At 49.2% G+C, this 21,306-nt stretch overlaps 1 protein-coding gene across 5 annotated transcripts; it reads left to right on the top strand.

The window, feature by feature from the left end:
- The first annotated feature begins 2,644 nt into the window (after positions 1 to 2,644).
- MAVS (mitochondrial antiviral signaling protein) lies at positions 2,645 to 20,188 on the top strand. Of its 5 annotated transcripts, none has more exons than XM_061126682.1 (8): positions 2,645 to 2,735; positions 3,087 to 3,324; positions 6,578 to 6,764; positions 7,669 to 7,843; positions 9,114 to 9,286; positions 10,008 to 10,143; positions 11,920 to 12,407; positions 13,265 to 20,188. In XM_061126682.1, exons 3-8 carry the CDS (start codon positions 6,648 to 6,650, stop codon positions 13,709 to 13,711), a joined length of 1,536 nt encoding a protein of 511 aa, XP_060982665.1. In that variant the 5' UTR covers positions 2,645 to 2,735; positions 3,087 to 3,324; positions 6,578 to 6,647; the 3' UTR covers positions 13,712 to 20,188. The 5 variants fall into 5 exon arrangements, with proteins under 5 accessions (XP_060982665.1, XP_060982663.1, XP_060982666.1 ...); XM_061126680.1 differs by having other exon boundaries at positions 3,087 to 3,620; XM_061126683.1 differs by having other exon boundaries at positions 3,087 to 4,010; positions 13,268 to 20,188.
- The last annotated feature ends 1,118 nt before the right edge of the window (positions 20,189 to 21,306 follow it).

Genomic DNA, 21,306 nt, shown 5'->3' with positions numbered 1-21,306 from the left:
CACTGATGTCCTTTTCCAGTTTCCGGGTCCGACCAAGAATCCCACTTTGCTTTTAGGTGTTCAGTCTCTTTATTCTCCTTTAATCTGGAGCAGTTCCTCGTCTTTGTCTTTCATGGCCTTCACATCTTTGGAAAGTTGTTCTGTAGATGAGTGCTGTCCAATAAAAAAAAAAAAACCTAATAGACCTCTGTGATGATAGAAATACTCTGTATTTGTGCTGTCCAATATGATAGCCATTAGCCATGTGAAAATAGCATTTGAAATGTGGCTATTAGGGTTGAGGAACTGAATTTTACATTTTATTTAATTTTGATTAAAATGTGTGTGTGTGAAAGTCACTCCATTTTGTCTGACTCTGTGACCCAAAGGACTATACAGTCCATGGAATTCTCCAGGCCAGAATACTGAAGTGGGTATCCGTTCCCTTCTCCAGGGGATCTTCCCAACCCAGGGAGGGGTTGAACTGGGGTCTCCTGCATTGCAGGCAGATTCTTTACCAGCTGAGCCACCATTAATTTTATTTAATAGTAGCAACTGGCTACTGTATTGTATTGGACAGCTGTTGAATGTTATTTTGGGTTTGTTTACTGTTTCCTCATAATTCACTTCAGATTATAAGTTTTAGTAAAAATACCATAGATGTGCCCTTTTGGTTCCAACTGCCTAGATCTGGATTTTTTGTATGTGTGACAAAATATATGTAATGTAAAATTTACCATTTTAACCATTTTTGATTATAAAGTTCTGTAGTATTAAGTACATTTACATTTTGTGCATTCCATCATCCATTTCCAGAACTTTTTCTTCTTCCTCAGCTGAAACTCTCTACCCATTAGACACTAACTCTCCATTCTCCATTGCTTCAAGACCCTGGCAACCACCACTCTACTTTCTATTCTATGAATTTGAGTACTCTAAGTATCTCCAGAAGGCCCTCTTGTATGCAACCTTTAGGCATTCCCCAGAGGTAACCAGTGGTATGAATTCTATTTATATAGATGAGTTTTGCATGTTTTTGAACCTTATCTTACCTTGTGACTGGGAACAGACAGCATGTTCTTTTTGTACTTAGCTTGGTTAGCCATGTACTTAGCTTGGTTAGCCGTAGTGCCCATTCATCCTGTGACGATACATCCTGTTGTCTGTATCAATAGTTCTTGTCCTCTGTTACTTTCCACTGCTACCCTACACCAGGGTTTGTCTCTCCATTCTGTCGACGGGCATTTGGGTTGTTTTCAGAGTTTGCCTATTGTGAATAAAGCCACCATGAACAGTATAATGCATGTTTCTAGGTGGACTCATAGGTCAACCAGGAGAGGTTGCTGGGTGATAGGGTTGGCATATGTTTAAAAACTGCCAAACACTTCCCCAAATCTTTAAATCTCTCTTTAAAACAGGAAAAAATAAACTTCTATGTGGTTATTTTGAGAATATTTAATGGGCCCTAAGATAAAAGAAATTAAAAGACGCTTACTCCTTGGAAGGAAAGTTATGACCAATCTAGATAGCATATTAAAAAGCAGAGACATTACAACAAAGGTGCAGAGACGCCAACAAAGGTGCGACTAGTCAAGGCTATGGTTTTTCCAGCGGTCATGTATGGATGTGAGAGTTGGACAGTGAAGAAAGCTGAGAGCCTAAAAATTGATGCTTTTGAACTGTGATGTTGGAGAAGACTCTTGAGAGTCCCTTGGACTGCAAGGAGATCCAACCAGTCCATCCTGAAGGAGATAAGTCCTGGGTGTTCATTGGAAGGACTGATGTTGAAGCCGAAACTCCAATACTTGGGCCACCTCATGCGAAGAGTTGACTCATTGGAAAAGACCCTGATGCTGGGAGGGATTGGGGGCAGGAGGAGAAGGGGACGACAGAGGATGAGATGGTTGGATGGCATCACCGACTCGATGGACATGAGTTTGAGTAAACTCCAGGAGTCGGTGATGGACAGGGAGGCCTGGCGTGCTGCAATTCATGGGGTGGCAAAGAGTTGGACACGACTGAACGACTGAACTGAAGATATAAGAATTTAAGTCTGTACCTGGAACAGAGTGGGCACTCAGTAATTGTCCTTGGCCCAGCAGAGGAAGGGCGAGCACTGCTGGGAGGTACCGCCCTAAATCCTTGAGCCTAGAGGCCTTTCCCACGCAGCACTCAAGGCCCACACCCCGCGCAGAGCGAGCCAACCTTGGCGCCCTTGGCCTGCATACACCTACACATCCCGATCCTGCCTTCTCAGGCCCAGAAAGGGTGTCACTTGGTGAGGCACTCGAACCCTTGTGACACCCAGCCTTTACTGAGCGCCGACTGTATGCTCGGCCCTGTGAGTCCAGGAGCGAACGACATAAAAGCCCTCAACCCTCAAATTACTCCTCGGAGGAGGGTAGATTGGCGTAGGAAGCGTTGGGACTGAGCCCGCCGCGGTTTCTACTTGGTTTCTAGCCAGACCCTAGACTTCCCCCTGGAAGTTGCTCGAGAGAAAGAAGGAAAGATCATCTGTTCCTCCGATCACGCAGTAGAAAACCGGATCAGTTCCCATTCTAGGTCCATCGCCGCCAGGCTTGCCAACGGAGGTCAAGCGCCGGCCCGCGCTGACCAGCCTCCACAGCGGACCGCGAAGCCCCGCCCCCGCGTCTGGCCAATGGCCGCGCGGTCCCGGCCTCTCTCCTCCCTCCCAGCTGGGGAAGTTTCCCTGCAGGCGCAGCTGAAGGCAGGTCGCTGGGTCGCGGCTACCCAAGGTAAGATCGCCGACTCAGGAGCTCGGTCCTCTGGGTTCAGGAAGTACGGACGCCTTTCGGGGAGGTGGTCCGTGGTGCAGAAGCCGAGTGGGACTAGGAGTCCGCGGTGGGGCTGGGAACAGCGGGTCCTAATGCACAGCGAGGTTCGCGGAAGCGAGAGCTCCGCGTGCCGCATCCAGCACCCGGGGCTCTGGAGGTGGGTGGCGCGGGCCTCTGCCCGGGCTGGAGGGGAGGTTGGGCCGGAAGGAGACGGGCTCTGGTTACTGAGCTCTCCCAGCCGTCCGCAGGCCCAGGGTGACCCCAGGGCGAGGCCTAACCCGGGTGCGCCAGTCTCAGCAGCCGCGTCTTTAGGGGTCGCGACCACTGCCCTCCCCGGACCTTGGCTGTTCTCGGCGATGACTCGGCGATGACACCTACTCAGAACAGCCTCCTGGCCCTCGGCGGACCTGACCCTGGCCCAGGAATTCTGGATTCCGAGCCGAGGTTGTGAGGCCTCGCCCCTTCCGGGATGGGGGTGCCCTCCTAGCGGCGACCGTCAGGAACACTCCAGAACACTCCGCGCACAATCTTCTCTGAGACCCGGAAGCAGGTGCCAGGAAAACTTTGGAAAAAACAAAACCGACATCCTTATTTTGAGAACTCAAAAACATCTGGAAGGACCTGAGAACCGGCTCCTGTGGAGGGCAGGGCTAAAACGTCTTCAGACCTGGCCGAAAGATTTCCATTTCTCACAAGAGAAGGGACTAAATATTGCGTCTTAGGCACACTCTCACTCAGCGACCTCTCCTCACCCAGGCAGTGTCCTTCGCCCCTCCGAGGGCTTGAAGGCAGGGGGCTGTGTGAGTCTCACTTGCCACAGAGGTCTCTATGCCCTCAAGACGTATGGTGAGACATGCAATGAGGCAGCAAGTCCTGGGTTCCAATTCTGTTAGGCCACTGGTCAGCTGGATAACTTGGCATCTCTTCTCCTCTTAGGATTATGGCAAGAATTAAATGAAAGAAATTTAGAGTGTGCCTGCCTATAGTAGACGACTGAAGTGACTTAGCAGTAGCAGCTGCCTATAGTAGAGGGCTTACATGATAGTTCAGCTGGTAAAGAATCCGCCTGCAGTGCAGGAGACCTGGGTTCGATCCCTGGGTTGGGAAGATCCCTTGGAGAAGGGAAAGGCTACCCACCCCAGTATTCTGGCCCGGAGAATTCCAGTCCATGGGGGTAACAAGAGTCGGACAGGACTGAGTGCCTTTCACTTTCACTCTGCCTATAGTAGACCTTCAGTAAGTGTGAACAAATATGAGCTTCCTTTCTTTTTGGTTGAGACTATTTCATACATCCATACTTCCCAAACTCTATGCCTTGAGGGCTGAGGCTGGAATGCAAAAGAATATATCACCTGACTCTCTCCTGGGGCCTCCCTGTATCCCGTAGGAGGGAAGGAGGGATCTGGTCACCACCACAGAGTTCTCTGTTCCTCTCTTGAAGGCTCAGAGGACCCCCGTCCCACCTCCCTGATCCTCTTGACTTCTGTTGTTGGTTCTCGCCCCACAAGAGGTATAGCCCTTGTGGTTGGCAAAGGAAGTCATGCAGCATGCGACCATGGGGCCAGTGGGCAGCAGGTAGGCAGGACAGCTGCACCATTTCCCACGTGGCAGGGGACTGGGAGCCTCAGCAACTTCTGGGCACTCTCTGCTTTGCAACACTGTCTCCTAGAGGTCTCACCAAGCTTGACATCCATGTTTTGACTCCAGTCTCCCCTCTGTCCTCTGTCCACTTCTCTCCCTGAAAACCGCTTTGAATATCAGATAGCATCTCAAGCTTCACTTGTTGAAAATGGAGTTCTGGAGTCTTCTCTGCACCACCGCTTTTCCCCCGGATTTTTTGGCTTGCTAAGTGACACCCTCCATCTACCCAGTGCCTAAGGAATAATCTTTGATTCTTCTCTCTCCTTCACCTCCCATATCCACAAAATATCAGAATCCAGTCACCTGTCGCCACCTCCATGGTTATCATCCTGGCCATACCTGTCATGTATTCCCTCCTGACTTGTCTCCCTGCTTCCAGCATGACCTTGCCACAGTCTGGGGACCTTACAACCACCGCAGAAGTCTTTAACATAAATCACATCCTCTCCTTTTCCTGCTTAGAACCCTCCAACGGCTCCCTTTTTCACTCCAAATAAAACATAAGGTCCTTTCCTATAATGTCCTACATTAGCAGTCCTTCCCAACCTTCTTGACCTTGATATCTGCCCCTCCCCCTCACTTTCTAAACCTGGACAAAACCAGTCTACTTTCTATTCTTTAAACATGTCAAGCTTGTTCCCACCTTAGGACTTCTAACTTGCTGTGTCCTATGCCCAAAATACTGATCTCCTTACAGCCAAGAACCATTCAGCTCAAATGTCAATTCAAAAATGCTTCCTTCCCCACCCCAGTTCAAGAAGCATCCCATCTTCAGGGACTGTCTCATCTGCTTTATTTTCTCTATAATCTTTATGCTCTCTGAAATCGTTATTTATGTATATTTTTACTGATTTGTCTGTCCCATTCCAGTAGAATGTAAATTGGATGATGGCAGAGATCTTTTCTGTCTTATTCCCTGCAGCTCTCTCCCATGAGAAAGGCAAATAGGAAACAAGCAGGCACTTCCCTGGTGGCCCAATGGTTAAGACTCCATGCTCCCACTGTAGGGGACTCAGGTTTGATCCTAGTTGGGGAACTAAGATCCCTCATGCTGCTTGGCGCAGCAAAAATAAATAAAATAGAATTTTTTTTTAAAAAAGGGAGCAAGCAAACAAACAGATTTATAATTGAAAATTGTGGTAAGTGCTACATAAGCAAACGGCAGTAATTGATTGTATTTGGAGTACTTTTATGTGTTTTTTTTTTTTTTGGCCACACCCTGTGGCATGTGAAGTCTTTGTTCCCACCAGTGACCCCTGCAATGGAGGCATGGAGTCTTAACCACTGTACTGCCAGGGAAGTCCCTGGGGCATTTTAAAATTTCAGGCTTATAAGATTGAACTACTGTATTTTCAGAACAACCTCTCTAAGCCATTTTAGGGGTGAGGATAAACCTGGGAAAGGCTGATAACCCAGGAATGGAACTTAGCCTCCTACCCTGAAAGTATGTACGTGGCAAGTTTTAATGTAATGGTGGGCCTGCAGTTATGTTCTGGGAAGAACCTGATCCCAGATCCTAAAGACCTCAGTTCTTTGCTCTTCTACTAACTAGCAAGCCCCTTTAATTCCTTGGTACTGCATTTTCTTCATGGTAAGAATAAGATAGATCCTATTATGATGTTCAGTGCCTTGTTCTTTCTCCTCCCCCATTTTTTCCCCCTCCTCCCTGTCTTCCCCTTCCCTCTCAGTATTCTCCAAAGAAGCAGCACTTCTAGGTGGTGCCCTGTTGCTATCAGCAGCTGGGGGCACATTCAGACCTGGGGATGATGAGGCAGGAGCCAGAGCTCCTCCCAAACACTGACCAACCTGAAGGGCAGAATTGGGTCCTAGGTCTTCTGAGTCTGATTTTTTTTCCCCCCATCAATTTGTTTTTAAACAAATTCATTAACGGCCTCTGAAGCTAAGACAATAATAAAGTAGGACTTCCTTGGTGGTCCAGTGGTTAAGAATCTGCCTTCCAATGCAGGGCTTGTGGGGTTTATCCCTTTTCAGGGAACTAAGATCCCACATGCTGTTACTAAAACCTGATGCAGCCAAATAAGTAATAAAGTAGGATGATTAAAGAAAAAAGCAAATGTACCAAAGAGGTGGAAAAGAAAGAATTGCCTTTTGTTCAATCCGACTCCCAACTTGGTTGCCATGTATGCTGTGTTTTCTTCCAGCCTTTATTACTCTCAGTCTGTCCACCCTTCATGGGCCAGAGCCTTCTGCCAGTTCAGAAGCCAGACAGTGATGACGTTTGCCGAGGACAAAACTTACCATTATATCCGCCACCATCACAGCAATTTTTGCAATATTCATGTTCTGGATATTCTGCCTTACCTGTCCTGCCTCACAACAAGTGACCAGGTAAGCCAGGGCCTGACAGCCAGGCACTGACTGGGCGCAGGGTTGTGGAATTCAGAGCTTCTCCCAGGCCAGGATCAACTTCCTTCTCTGTTGTCTGTATTCTGCTTCCCATTGTTGACAGTTTTCTAACCTTCAGAATGACGTGTGGCTCAGGGTGTCCTTTCCAGTCCTACTGAGGTTCTTGTGTTGTTTTGGTATAGTGCTCCAAAATATAGCACTGAGATTTCTGGGCTCAGGGCCCCTTACTCGCTTTCACTGGAACATTCTCCATCTCTTGTCCTTATTCCTGCTTAGTCTCAATTCCTTTCTCCTGGTCATGGGACCCATTCTAGCAGAGTCCCAGGGCTCAGCTTTCAGAGTCCTTGGGAGCCAGATGGTGCTAGCCCCTTGGCACTTGCTGTGGGCTCCTAGTGAAGTGAGCCCAGCCCCGCTCAGTTTTAGTTGTCTCTACATTGAACCCCGAGGCCTCCCTCTGCTTCCTGCATGCAGATACTGGTGGTATTTGAGTTTGTGGCTGGTACAGTTTGGCTCCTCTCTCTTGTATTTTGGTGTTTGCAGGAATACCTTATCATTTAGTTCTGCTGTAAATGTTTTCTGTGGGTTTCTGCTATCTGGTCACTTGTTTGTATGTGCTAAGCCTCAAGTTTCCTCATCAGTAGAGTAGGGATAATAATAGCATTAAATAAGACAATTCACACAGAGCCCTGAGAAGAGAGCCTGAGACATAGTAAACACCTATTTCATGGGTCTGGGAACTTGGGCTCAAAACTCTGGCCTTGTCCTGGGCTCTGACCAGCTTCAGATGGCTGCCTCCAGGTAGCTTTCCAGGTACCTCCACTTGCAGCCGTGGGGAGGGGGTCAGGGCTACCTGACTTGGTCTGGGTGGCGGGGCTGTGTCTTTCAGGACCGAGTTCGGGCCTGCTATGAGCGCTGGGGGAACCAGGGCACCCTCTGGGAACTCTTCAACAGTCTTCGGCGGAGGAACGGCTGGGTGCAGTCCTTCATCGAGGCACTGAGGGCCTGTGAGCACACTGGTCTCGCTGATGAAGTGGCCCGTGTCTACCAGAGCAACCTGCCACGTGAGCACCTGCCCTAGCCCCTCTTCTGGAACTCTGATTCCCCTGGCCTTCGCACTCCCTCTCCCCTTACCCTATACCTGCTGTCTTCCTCTGTCACCCTCTCTCCCATCACTCCTGGGCAGTGGGCAAACCTGAGTGTAGATCCCTGCTTATTAATCTTTATCAACCCTTTGACCAAACCCCTTCATTCCCTAAACCTCAGTCTTCTCTGTAAAATGGGACTAATGGCAACATCTAGCTTGTAGGGCTGCTGTGAAAACTGCAGGATGATGGCATGTTGAGCACTTAGTGGGAGCTGGCACCTTCCACGTGCTCAGCAAATGGAGCCTTCTCTAATTTTTGCGGCTGTGATGTTTGCCTCCCACGATTTTCTCACTTTTTCCTGTCTCCTCTCCCTTGGTTCACCTTCCCTCTCTCTGTTCATCTCTTCTCTCCCCACCCCTTGACTGTCTCTCATTTCTTCCTCATGGGCTTCTTCCTTCCTTTCCCCTCATCTCTTCCCCTCCCCCTGGTTTCACCTAGAGCCTCCTAACCACCCGCTCCCTCCAACCCCCCAGTTGCCCCGTTATCCCTCAGTGCTCCCTCAATGCTCCCTGCCAAGCCAAGTACTCAGAGGGGGTTCGCTGAGGCCAGGGTCTCAGGGCTTGAGGCAGGAGGAAAACTCACACAAGACCTGTTTATATTTCAGATAGAGACAATTCCTGACACACTGCTCAGATTCGCAGCCTTAAAAATATCACCATGTTTGCCTTTCTTTCTCCCTCCCCCTACCACTTCTTCTTGCCTAACTCATCTTTTCACTTGTGGAGATGAACAATTTGTGATTTCCCCAAATACAAACAGCTGTGGTAGGACCAGACATGGTTGGTGGGGGCAAAGGGGAGGCGTTAAGGAAGCAGCTTTATGTCAAGGGTCAGTTAGTGGTGATAGCCACCCACGAGGAGGAGAAGAAGGCCACCGTGTCCAGAATGCCTGGGGACAGAGAGTTGGTGACTGCTGATACAGGCAGGGTGGTGAGAGGCCTCTGAGGTACCCCCCACACTCTCCCCTCCCCTGCCTCTACCTCTCCTTGTCCTCTCCATCTCCACTCTCCCTCTAGTAGCTGCCTCCCACTTGGTGACACAGGTCTCCTCTGAGGGGTGCCTTCCACCTCAGGGTAGCTTTGGATGCTGTGGGGAAACTTATAACCATGACCTGGGAGCACCCAGGCCTCTCCTGTCCCTGAGAGTCTCCAGTTCCTCCTTGACATCACTTTATCTTTATCCTTCAGGGAATCCAAACCACCCTCCAGCCCCACTGGAGCCACCATCAGTTCCTGCTGAGATTCCAAGGCCCTCCACACCTGATGTGGCCCCCAGCATCCCTGGCAACGGCTACGCGGAGTGCGAGCCAAGTTACCCTCTGCCTGTCCAGGATAGCCAGCCACCAGAGTCCCTGGGAGAGGTGCGTCCACACACCTCCTGCTTTTGTGTTCCTGTCTTCTCGCTTCTGCCCACCCAGCCTTCTGGAAGCCCCCCACAGATCCTGCCTACTCTCTGCTCAGAATCCCAAGCTCTCGCATTGTGTATCTGCCCCAGACCAGCTGCCAGACTATTGACCAGGTCTTTACCACATGGCAGCCTCACCCCTCTATCATCAGTCAGCTGTGAAGTCACAATTTTGAGGTCTTTGCAATGGTCCATGTGAGATGTTGAGCTGAGTCGAGGGATCAGGGTATGACCAGATAGGGGGAGTGAGGGGGCAGCAGGAGGTGGGGTAAGGGGTGGATGGTTGGAGCTGTAATCATCACCAGTAAAGCCAAGTTTGGGGGAAATATGGCTGATTCTATTGGGATATGATGAATGGGCAGTGAGGTGTCCAGGAGACACCAAATCATGAACTTGAAGCCTAAGAAAGGGTCTGTGCAGTGTCCGCAGAGAGGGAGACTTTTCTTTAGGGTCAGACAGATGAATAGGGACTCCCCCATATGATGATTTTCTACGAAGTAGGTTCACAGTCACCTGTAGACAGAAGTTCTGGCAATGGCCAAAGCCGAGGTAAAGGCTTCCTTGGTCCCGTGCTCTGTGGCATGGACTGTGGCCTGTAGGAGCTGTCTCAAGCATAAGTTGCCCTTTGCCAGCTTCTGGAAGAAGCAACTGCCTTATTCCTATATTCCCTCTTGCAGAATTCAGAGAAAGCCCCACAACCATCCCATTCTGGGGCTGTCCTGGAGCCCTTGTCTGACACGGTGGCCCTCAGCACTCTGACCTCCAGTGTACATCAGGAGCGGGACACAGGACTGGGCAGTACCCATGCAGCAGGTATGCATGGACTCTGGAATTCCAGCGCCTTTCTGACCTGCCACTGAGGGTAAGAGGGTTGTCCCTCTGGCTTTCTTGGACAGGAGGCCAAGATGGTATTCCCCAGGGAACAACCTTCCTCAGAGGACATATTGGTTAGTATCTGCTTTGTAACAGACAGTCCCAGAATTTGGTAGCTTAAAGTAACAACTATTTATTTAGCTCATGATTGTGTGGGTCAGCAATTTGGGCTGGCTCAGCTGGGCTGAATTCCCTCTTGTATACACATCAGTTTACATATAAGTTGTTTACAGCTCTTGGCTGGAGCACCTCGGTTCTCTTCCATGAACTTCTTGTTTCCCAGTGGACAAGCCCATTTCATATACCTGAGCCAAGCTCTGTTCTCAGAGAGGGAGAGAGAACTCCTGGGTCATAGGTTCAAAACCAATGCAGTTTTCTTCCTGCCTCTTTCTGTGGGACAAAGCAAATTACCAGGCCAGCCTAGCATTGAGGAATAGAAAGATAAGACTCCATCGCTCGATGAGAAGACTGATAAGGTCACATTGCCGAGGGCGTGGATACAGGTAAAAGAAGTGAATTAGGGCCGTGTCTGCACTGTGCCTAAGGGACATATAAGGGATCCGCCAGGACCTAGAGGACAGTGTAAGGTGAGTAAAGGGCTGGGCCAGCTGTTGGCAGGGAGCACTGCCCCATCCCAAAGGGGTCTCCAGCTCCCAGCAATCACTCAAACATTTCAGTCTCCAGAGGAAGTATATTCTTCATCAGCCAAGGGCCTGGACCCTCACATCAGACGTCTCAGGAGTATAATACTGTCTACTCTGATCTTTCAGGCTGGCATGTTTCCTCAATTGAGTTCCATATAACATTGGTGCTCACAGCCTCCAGCGCTCATGGAACAGCTACAAGGCCCATGAGCAGTTAAAGGTTCAGAGAAGCCATCCTTAGTGTTCCATGCTCCTGTCACTTCATCCCAAGCATCCTTTTGCATGTGGCAATGACAGCTTGCTCTGGACACCTTTTCAGGAAATACTGCTGTGGACCAGGGAGACAAAGGGCACTTTGATTTCAGTATAAGTATGGACACAGCTTCCATGAGATGTTATGGTGGTAGATTTGGGGTAGGGGTGGGGTGGACATCAGAATCACTCCTGTGTGTTTTCAGAGTTCCGTGGCAAATCCTTGTATAACTGCCTTTATGGACCATCACCACCTACTCCCCTCCTGCTTCCCCCAGTTCAGGCCCTCCTCCCAGGGATGGTTTTGTCCCTGCACCTGCAAGCCCTTAGGCCTCCTAGAAGTGGGGCGCTCACTGGGCCTCTGGTGCCATATGACTGGTGTGAGCTCTTCTGCTTGAGCCATCCTGCTGCCCCTTGCCCTAGCCTATGATTGTTCCTGCTGAGAAGAAAGATGGCAATGGGAGAAACATCTAGGATTCTACTAGTCTAAGAAGAGGTTGGAAGAGGCAGACAAGAGAAAAGAGGGTGTCCCAGGCAGGAGAAGAAAAAACAGAGATGAAAACTAGTAATGATTTTCAGGCTCCTTAACCCTGTTAGAGGTCAGGGACTGAGGAGGGACAGGACCAAGGATTTATCTGCAACCATTAGGCCTTCAGCCCTGGAATCTGTGACTAAAGGGACTGGAGACTCCTCCATGGGTGGGAGGTTGGATACAGTAGGGATAGTGTAAGTTGGGACAGAGAGACCCTTCCCTATCCCTCTGATCCAAGGATAATGCTCCTGTGGGTTTGTGTTTCTCATTTTCTTTCACCACCTGCAGGCGTGGTCTCCAGTTCCACGTCACTCCATGGGCCTGTGTCTCCGACTGTCTCCCGTCCTACCCCCAGGGCAAGCCGCTTGCCTGGACCCTCAGTGTCAGCTCCATCTGTCAGCACCTCCTCCTCCTCCATTGGCTTGACCTCTGCAGGAGGTGCTGGTGACCAGGCTGAAGGTACCATCTGCTCCAGTGGGGCAGGGGTGCCCAACCACCCTATGACTGCCAGCACAGTACCCTCCAAGGTGCCCACCAACTCAGCATTTGGCAGCTCAGTGCCTTCCAAATTGCCCACCAGCTTGAAGTCCCCTGGTGCAGTGCCTACCAGTCTAGCACCATCCAGATTGCCCATCAACTCAGTGCGTTCTGGCATGGTGCCACCCAAAGTGCCTACTAGTGGGATACCTGACCACAGGATACCTGCAAACACAGTGCCCAGTAAGGTGCCTGCCAACACAAGGCTCACCACCAGGAGCAGCAATAGACTCGTGAAGGTGAGTTCTTACCCCGCCTAGCAGTGATCCAAGCCTCTCGCCCCAGGCCCTCTCCAGTCTCCCTTCTGACTCCAGCCTGATCCAGGGCTGCTTTTTGAGGGAATAGGGAGAACTGAGACCCAATCTCATCCAGACCTAACACCCTGCTCTTTAAAATAATAATAATCATTAGAGCTGTCAAGTGTGGATGCTTCAGGAAGGGTCAGGCTTGCTAGACCAATTTCGCTGGTCATGGGCATTAACCCATTTAGAGCTCACAGCTCCCCTTTAAGCTCAGCAATGTTATTTTGCAGATGAAGAAACATTCCTGTTTGCCTCAACACCTTGCTCTTCCCTGCTGGGATATCTGGCTCGCCCCACCATGACCAAGGTTTTACAAACTCTAGTCCCAGCCCATCTACTCTGACCCAGTAGCCCCCACAGTTGCCTCTGAGCCTGCTTATCTAACCCTCCTGCTGCTGTCTGCCTGGAGGGACCAAGTCCATGGTCTAACCTCTGACCCTGTGGATGCCATGGCCATCAAGCCCAAGGCAGAAAGTCAAAATAGAGTGGATCACACATGACCAAGGGCTCCCTGGGGTAGAAGTGAGCTCAGAAGCAGGCCAATGAGTAGAGCTCTCAGCCCTGGAGGAAGTCTCACCACTGATACTCCTGCAAGGCCTTAGTCCCCTCTTCCCCGGCTGTCTTCCTGCACCATCAGTGAGTTGAATCCCCTAGAGAAGATTGCCTTTTTGCACTGTGGGCTGGCTACTGAAGGGTTGGGGTGTCAGTTTTTGGCCTGTCCTGGGAGTGGGGCTACCCAACCTGGCTTGTCCCCTACCATCCTCAGTCCCTCTAGTTCCTCCTTTCTTTCCCAGGAGACTCCAGCATCACCAGTGCCCACAGGCACTGCCACTGGAGGCACATCACTTTGTCCAGACAGCAGCTCTGACTGCTGGGGCTCAGAGCAGGAGCTGAGCAAGCCTGGCAGGCTGGTATCTAGGATGGACAGCCAACCGTTCTCAGGCTGCTCCGCGGATCTCGCCATCAGCTACAGTAACTCCCTGGGCTTGGGGCCTGACAATGCCCCGGAGGAGAATGAGTATGTGTCGGAAGACCCCATTAGGATCCATGAGAACCCCAGCACCTCCATCCTGGGGGACAGCCCCGGGACACAGAGTACCCTGGAATTCCCGGCAGAGGATAAGTTGGAGGAAGTGCCTGCCGTCAGGACCATGCCCTGGGCTCCATGGCTCGGGATGGCCCTGGCCGGGGTACTTCTAGCGCTCCTGGCTTCACTGTACCGGCGGCGCCTACCCCAGTGAAGCTCCTGGGTCCTTCTTGCCGTTCATCTTTCTCTTTCCCATGGTACATCTGCCCAAGTCACAGAGCTGAGCTGTCTCACCATCCTTGACCCTTTTTCGGGGCTGGCAGAAGCTGGGTCAGAAGGGAGGCAGGGGGCCACAGGCCTAGTCCTGGGGGGCAGTATTTCTGTCCCATCTCATGCCCTTGGTGGCTCCCCCACCATCCTTGGCTTACTGGGCCCTGGGCTGCTCCTGGGGCCCTAGTCCTTGCCCAGCTGGCCATCTAGTTGTTGCCCTTAACCCCTGTGCCCTTAATCCCGCCTAGGCCTTATCCCTCTTTACCCAAATGCAAGAATCAGGAGGTGCCACTGGGGACCACAGTGGGTCGGAAACCTTCCCCATCCTGCCTGGTCCCTGCAACCAATAGATGGGGTAGGGGACATTGCTCTAGCCCCCAGTGGCCCAGTAGCCCCCTGCAGAGCAACAGGGAGGCCCATCTTTAAGGACTTAGTCCCCTGTCTCTCTGGTTCCCCTCCCTACCACACAAGGATGGGAGGAGATCCAGAGATTCCCATGGACCCCTGGGAAGCCTGATCAGGTGCTAGACCTGAGGAGCACCTAAAGAGCCCCTCTCCAGCCTCCTCCTCCTAGTCTCTGTTCTCTTCAGCTCCCTGTGGGGGTTGGAGAGGGAGAACCTGCAGGATTTCAGCTCCACCTCTTCGTGGGCTGTGTGGCCTTGACAGATAATCAGACTTCTCTGGTCTTGCTTACCCATGTGGACAATGAGGATTGCATCTCATCCTTCACTGAATTCTCCTGAGATTGGAGCATACAGATCTTTGTCAAGTCCAAAGCAGGTGGCCGCTAAATGCTCCTCTCACCTTTCCCTGCCTAGCCAGGTAGAGATGAGGGCATGAGAGGCAGAGTGCCCAGTGGGTAAGTATGCACTGTTGCAGTGTAGGGTAAGTTAGGCCTGTGTCCTGTTCTGTCTCTTACTAACTCTGTGCTCTTGGGCAAGGTGTTAATCTCTCTATGCCTCAGTTTCCTCACCTGTATAATTGGGATGAATAGTAAAATTATATAGATATACATGTCCTAGTATTGTGAGGATTAAATGAGTTTATCTATATAAACCTTAGAATGGTTCCTGGCATTTTACTTAGTGAGGTTGGCATGCATGTTGGTTTTGTCAGTATTCAAACGTGGAGGGGCTGGAGCACTTGGCCACACATTTAGAAGCCGACCCAGCCCCTAGTGCCTATGCCCCTTTCATATTTGCCCCTTACTTTGTTCCATGCATTGGGGATTGTTGGGGAGTGAGGAGGGAGACATGTCTACTGGGGCATCTGTGCAGGGTGGGGGCTAGGGGGCCCCCCGCAGCAGCCGGGTGGATTAAAGGATATCCTTGTGAGTGCTTTCCAGGCAGCCGTTGCTGGACAAGGGCCAGGCACAGGAGCCTCAGGAGTTACCTTCATTTCTGGGCCCTGCAAGGGACAGGGACTAGAGCTGTAGGGAGACATAAGAGTCAGGGGGTCACTGTGGCCCACCCCCAGGCTGTCGGTCTGCCGAGTCCTACACCCTGCTTTGGCTACTACAGTCTTTCTTTGCACTGCCCTCAGGGACTTCAGCAACCTAATGGCTTCTACCTCTACCTCTGAACTTATCTTCAGCCCTCTCTCCAGACCAAACCACCTGTACCTTGAAGCCAGGAATAGTCGCTAGTGAGGCTGTCTGCAACCACTCTGTGTCACCTTTACTCTTATCCAGGCTTCTGGGCTCCTTCCTAGGTACCTAGGTCAGTGAACAATTCATGAACAGGTATTGGTTTTAATGTGTTTCCCTCCCAAGATAGCTTTGGAAAAAAGTATCTCCAGAAAGCAGTTTGTAAACCCAAAGAATGCTTCTTAAATTGTAGGATTTCGAACAGAGGGACCACCTGTTTTGGAGAGATCTGTGCATAAGTTGTGTAGGAAACATTCAGGGACTGCCCTGGCACTTTTCAAATTATGCTGCCCAGAAGCCCTGACTTAGCCTGCATTGTGCAGCATTCCTATTTTGGCTGCTGTCACTAAAATGCCAACTTCAGGCAGGATTGGGATTGGCCGTTGGCAAGGAGAGGGCTTGGGGTAGTTGATGAGATGCATCAGATCTCGAGTCCTGGGTTTGGAGTGTGGTTTCAGCTACAGGAGGTTGCATGTAGGAGGGAAACCCAGGCAGGTCACCATGGCCTGGATGATGTGAAGGGAGTGAGGAAGGACCTCTACCCCCAGACAGGGGTCTAGTCACCTATACTTGGAGATGGGAAAGTACCCTTCACCTTAGGGTAAAAGCAGGGGTGAGGTCAGAGGGCCCTTACCTAAGCACTTAGGGCAGACTTAGCAATAGGTATCTGTATATAAATCTCTTCCATCTTTTCTCTCTCCTGTTGAAGCATTTCCTTCAAAGCCCAAGAGTCACCACTGCTTCTCTTTCCCTGGGAAACACCTGCCAACTTTGCTTGATGACCCACTGAAGGCAGACTAATACCACATTCTCACCTTGTTTCCTTGGTTGGACGTGCTCAGATTTAGTTGATTCAGGGGAATTTCTAGTCAGAGAGCAGTATGCCCTTTACTTTTTCAGGCCTTGGGTTATTCATAGTTTCTTTTATGAAACTTTTTTACTATGGAAAACTTTTAAGGACACAGAAGTATAGAAAATAGGATAATTACTTCTCCCCTCCATATGCCTGTTGTGCTATGTACTGTCACTTCAGTCATGTCCAACTCTTGTGACCCCATGGACTGTAGCCTGCCAGGCTCCTCTGTCCATGGGATTCTCCCAGGCAAGAATACTGGAATGGATTGCTCCTCCTCCAGGGGATCTTCCCAACCCAGGGATCTAAATTGTCTCCTTCATTGAAAGGCAGGTTCTTTACTACTAGTGCCACCTGGGAAGGCCATATGCCCATTACCCAGCTTCAATAATTATGGACTCAGGACTTCCCTGGGGGGCCAGTAGTTAAAACTCCATGCTTCCATTGCAGGGAGCATGAATTCAAACTGTGTTCGGGGAACATGCTGTGGTCATGGTGGTGGTTTAGTCACCAAGTCATGTCTGACTCTTTGCAACCCCATGAACTGTATCCTGTCAGGCTCCTCTCTCCCTGGGATTCTCCAGGCAAGAATACTGGAGTAGGTTGCCATTTCCTTCTCCAGGGGATCGTCTCCACCCAGGGATCAAACCTGGGTCTCCTGCATTGCAGGTGGATTCTTTTTTTTTTTTTTTTCATTTATTTTTATTAGTTGGAGGCTAATTACTTTACAATATTGTAGTTGTTTTTGTCATACATTGACATGAATCAGCCATGGATTTACATGTATTCCCCATCCCGATCCCCGCCCCCACCTCCCTCTCCACCCAATTCCTCTGGGTCTTCCCAGTGCACCAGGCCCGAGCACTTGTCTCTTGCATCCAGCCTGGGCTGGTGATCTGTTTCACCCTTGCAGGTGGATTCTTTACCAACTGAGCCACCAGGGAAGCCCCTACATGCCGTGGGGTAAGGCCAAAAATACTTTTAAAAAATAATTATGACTCCTGTCTTGTTCATCCCTGCCTGATCCCTCATTTTTTGTACAAGTTCTTTTTGTAAGTCAGAAAGTAAAGAGTTCAGAAAGTCAAGGGAAAGACTTAGGACAGGAGGATTTTGTAGCCAAGGCCCTCTTTTTTGAAATTTTTTTCCCCAAGGCATTCTCCACTTGTCTTTTTAGCCTCAGTGGGTGACATCTCTTTTGAACCAGTTCAGAGTATGAGCAGCACTGGTTTGCTGTCTTAGGAGGAGAGAACCAGAGGACTTTCCTTCATTGACAAGCTCCTTGAAGGTGTTTGGCTACTGCTCCTGTCCCAGAGAGGTGGGGACCAATGGGTGTGTCCAATGGCAATTTGCCCCATTGCATTAGGGGTCTCCTTTAGGCTTTCACAGAGCCCTTCCACCTGGCAGAAATTCCCATCCTTGGCCAGATTCAAACTTCACAGCATGTCTTCTGATCTTATAGGCGTCTCCTTGGGATGGAGTCATTCAGGCCTTAAGGTCCCTTTCTTTCTACCAGTGCACTACGATAGTGTTCAGGATGCCTGGGCTGATCTATGCTGTGATAACTCATTATACGTGAAAAGCACATGCTCCCTTGTGCTCCCCTTTCTGCCCTTTTCCCTACAGCCCAGGGTCATGAAGTTCACATTTGCTGCAAGGCATGGTCACTCAGCATTCCTCACTCCTGCTGCTGCTGCTGTTAATAACAGCAAAAATAAAAAGGGCTACCACTTACCCCATACCTTGTTGCATGCCAGGTGCTAGGCAAAGTGCCTTGCATGTATTAACTTGTTTAGTCCTCACAATGACCCTATGAAGGGGATATAATTGTGACCCAATTTACAGCTGATCTGCAAGACTGAGGGTGAGGAAGGATCAGAGGGGACGATGCAAGGGAAAACTGGCCCCTGAGCCTGAATTGGATGTTCCCCATGCCCCTGACCCTTAGCTGATCAGGTGTCTAGAACTTGGGGCCCCATTTCAAGTGAGATTTCACACATCTCTTCCTGGCGTTCCAAGAACTGCCACCTGCAATAATAGTATAATATTCAATATATAATTTAATATAGTCTCAAGGGTCTGTGACAGTATGAATATAATCATATGTGTGTCCAGGCTCAATGGCCTGAGGCTATATGAGGCGAGGCAGCAGGCACAAGCCTGTCCTCTGGAGACCAGTTTGGTTTAATAGATGTTGTTAAAGGATTCCCGTGTGCCAGGTTGAAGGCCTAAATTGAGTAAGTCAATTATACCCTCCAGAGGTCAGGAGTGACTCACAAAGTATGGTGGAAACAAATAGGCTTTCATGTCATTTTTTTTTTTTCATGTATTTACAACAAATATTTATTTTGTTCCTACTGAGTGCAGAGTATGAGGATAGGCCTTGGAGACACACAGTGATAAAGCAAAAAGCCTGCCTTCAGTGCCCCCTTCTATCACTTACTGTCTTCAATTTAATTGTGAGTGGCTTGAAAGCGTGAGCAGGAGTGGGGTGGAGGGAGAGAAAAGTGTTGTTTTGATTAGTCATGTACTATTAACAGTTATAACAATGAAATCCAGGAAAGCAGTAAAACTTAGAGCCTCTAGGGACCAAGAAAAATATTAAGTATAAATTTACAGACAGCTACCAGAAAGGCTAAAATGAAAGTGTCTGACAAGATCAAGTGTTGATGAGGACCTCCCTGGTAGTCCAGTGGTTAAGAATCCACCTGCCAATGCAGGGCACATGGGTTCCATCCCCTAGTCCAGGAAGATCCCACATGCTGCAGAGCAGCTAAGCCCGGGTGCACAACAGCCCGTGCACTTAGAACCTGTGCTCCACAAGAGAAGCTACCAAGATAAGCCCGCGCACCCCAGTGAGCCCCTGCTCACAACAGCTGGAGAAAGCCTGTGCCAAGGAACGAAGACCAGCACAGCCGAAAAAATTTTAAAAAGATCACCTGTTGATGGAAATACAGAGCAATTAAAACTCTTAAACTTTAGGAGGAATGTACGTTAGTAAAACCCTGTTGGAAAATTGGCAGTATCTACTAAAGCTAAACACATGTATAACTTATGACCCAGCAATTCTACCTTGGGTGTATCCATGACAGAAACAAGAGCTCATGTCTACCAAGATATGTGCAAGAATTTTTCTAACTGCACTGTTCATAATCGTCTCAAACTGGAACCAATCCACAAGACCTATCCATAATAGAATGTGTATATAAGTTGGGGTAAAGTCATACAGCAGAATATTGTTGTTCAGTCGCAGAGTTGGACAAGACTCTTCGACCCTATGGACTGCTGCATGCCAGGCTCCCCTGTCCTTCACCATCTCCTGGAGCTTGCTCAAACTCATATCCATTGAGTCGGTGATGCCACTCAACCATCTTATCCTCTGTTGTCCCCTTCTCCTCCTGCCTTCAGTCTTTCCCAGCATCAGGGTCTTTTCTAATGAGTCAGTTCTTCATATCAGGTGGCCAAAGTACTGGAGCTTCTGCTTCACCGTCAGTCCTTCCAGTGAATATTCAGGGTTGATTTCCTTTAGGATTGACCAGTTTGATCTCCTTGAAGTCCAAGGGACTCTCAAGAGTCTTCTGCAACACCACAGTTCAAAAACATCAATTATTTGATGCTCAGCCTTCTTTATCGTCCAACTCTCACATCCATACATGGCTACTGGAAAAATCATAGCTTTGACTATATGGACCTTTGTCAACAAAGTAATGTATCTGCTTTTTAATATACTGTCTAGGTTTGTCATAGCTTTTCTTCCAAGGAGCAAGCGTCTTTTAACGATGAGTATGGGTGAAAATATTGCTACACACAGCATGGGTATACCTTACAGACATGATACTGAGAAAAAGAAGTCAGTATCCATAGAATAGAATATGTGATTCTATTCCTATAAAAAATACAGAAATAAACAAAACTGATCTATGGCATTGAAAGTTCACTTTTGTTACCTTTGATTTGGGTATCAACTTTCATGAATACTTTGAGTTTGTGTCCAGACTGGCTGTTAGAGATAATGGAGGTAAACCAAGGTCATCCAAGTGAGAATTAACAGAGGCTGTTCATTCTGAGCTTGCAAAAGCAGCTACCATCATTTGCATTTGGCAGGGAGGGAATTAAAGACAGGCAAGAACTAGGAAAACATGGTGAGTGAAAGAAAGGGAAGGCTTCAGAAGTGCTATGATTGGAGGTTGTTTGCCTGGGACACTGGAGGTTGGCAAACTAGAAGAGAGGCATTTATATGATTTGTTAGGGAGCATATTTGGCTTTCTCTGGCTGGTCCTGAATTGGAAAAGAGGGAAAAGGTGGTTGTAGATTGGGAAGAAGGTGGCACACTTTAAAACCAAGACCTGATGATTCTGGGATGATTGCTGCAGAAGTGGTCTGGCTTTCCAGGCTGGTTACTGCAGAGAATTCTATGGTCATATATGGTCTGGCCACAGTCCTTTTGTGTATTCAGTCCTCTCAGAGGGAAAGAACTGCTGGAATGGGATGGAAGTGGGCACATACACACTTTATCTAGCTCCCCATCCCTCCCTGCGGTCAGTGGTGCTGCCTGTGAGGATAAGGCCAATAGCTAGAGGGCTGTGCTCCAATTCATTGCTTATCTGCACCCACTAAAGCTGTTTTCTTTAAGGCCTAGCTTAAAGCCCAGCTCCTATTGGAAGTTTTCTTTGAATAGATCCCTCTCACTTATTAGCCTTCCTAATTATTGTGGCTTACCTCAGATTTTTCAGATCAAATTCTCATCTTCCTGCCTGTGTTTTGAAAACTTACATGGAATATCTTCCTTCTACTTACTCAATGCTGTTTCTATAAAAACAACAACAAAACCAAAATACCCCCTCAACCCCACAGCTTCTTATTGAAGTAAAATATACATGCTGAAAAGGGTACTCAGAGGCAGAAGGGAGGCAGTGGGGGAAGCAGCCAGAAGGGTGGTGGTGGAGAGAGAAAATGGGGGTGGGGGGTGTTGAGAAATATGAAGAAGGGAAGGAGCCCTGTGTTCTAGTTTTGGGTCCACAGCCAACTTCTGGCATCTCTTTCC

This window comes from Dama dama, chromosome 23 (genome assembly GCF_033118175.1).
Source record: "Dama dama isolate Ldn47 chromosome 23, ASM3311817v1, whole genome shotgun sequence".
NCBI lineage: Eukaryota > Metazoa > Chordata > Mammalia > Artiodactyla > Cervidae > Dama > Dama dama.
This window is presented reverse-complemented; position numbering and strand designations above follow the sequence as displayed.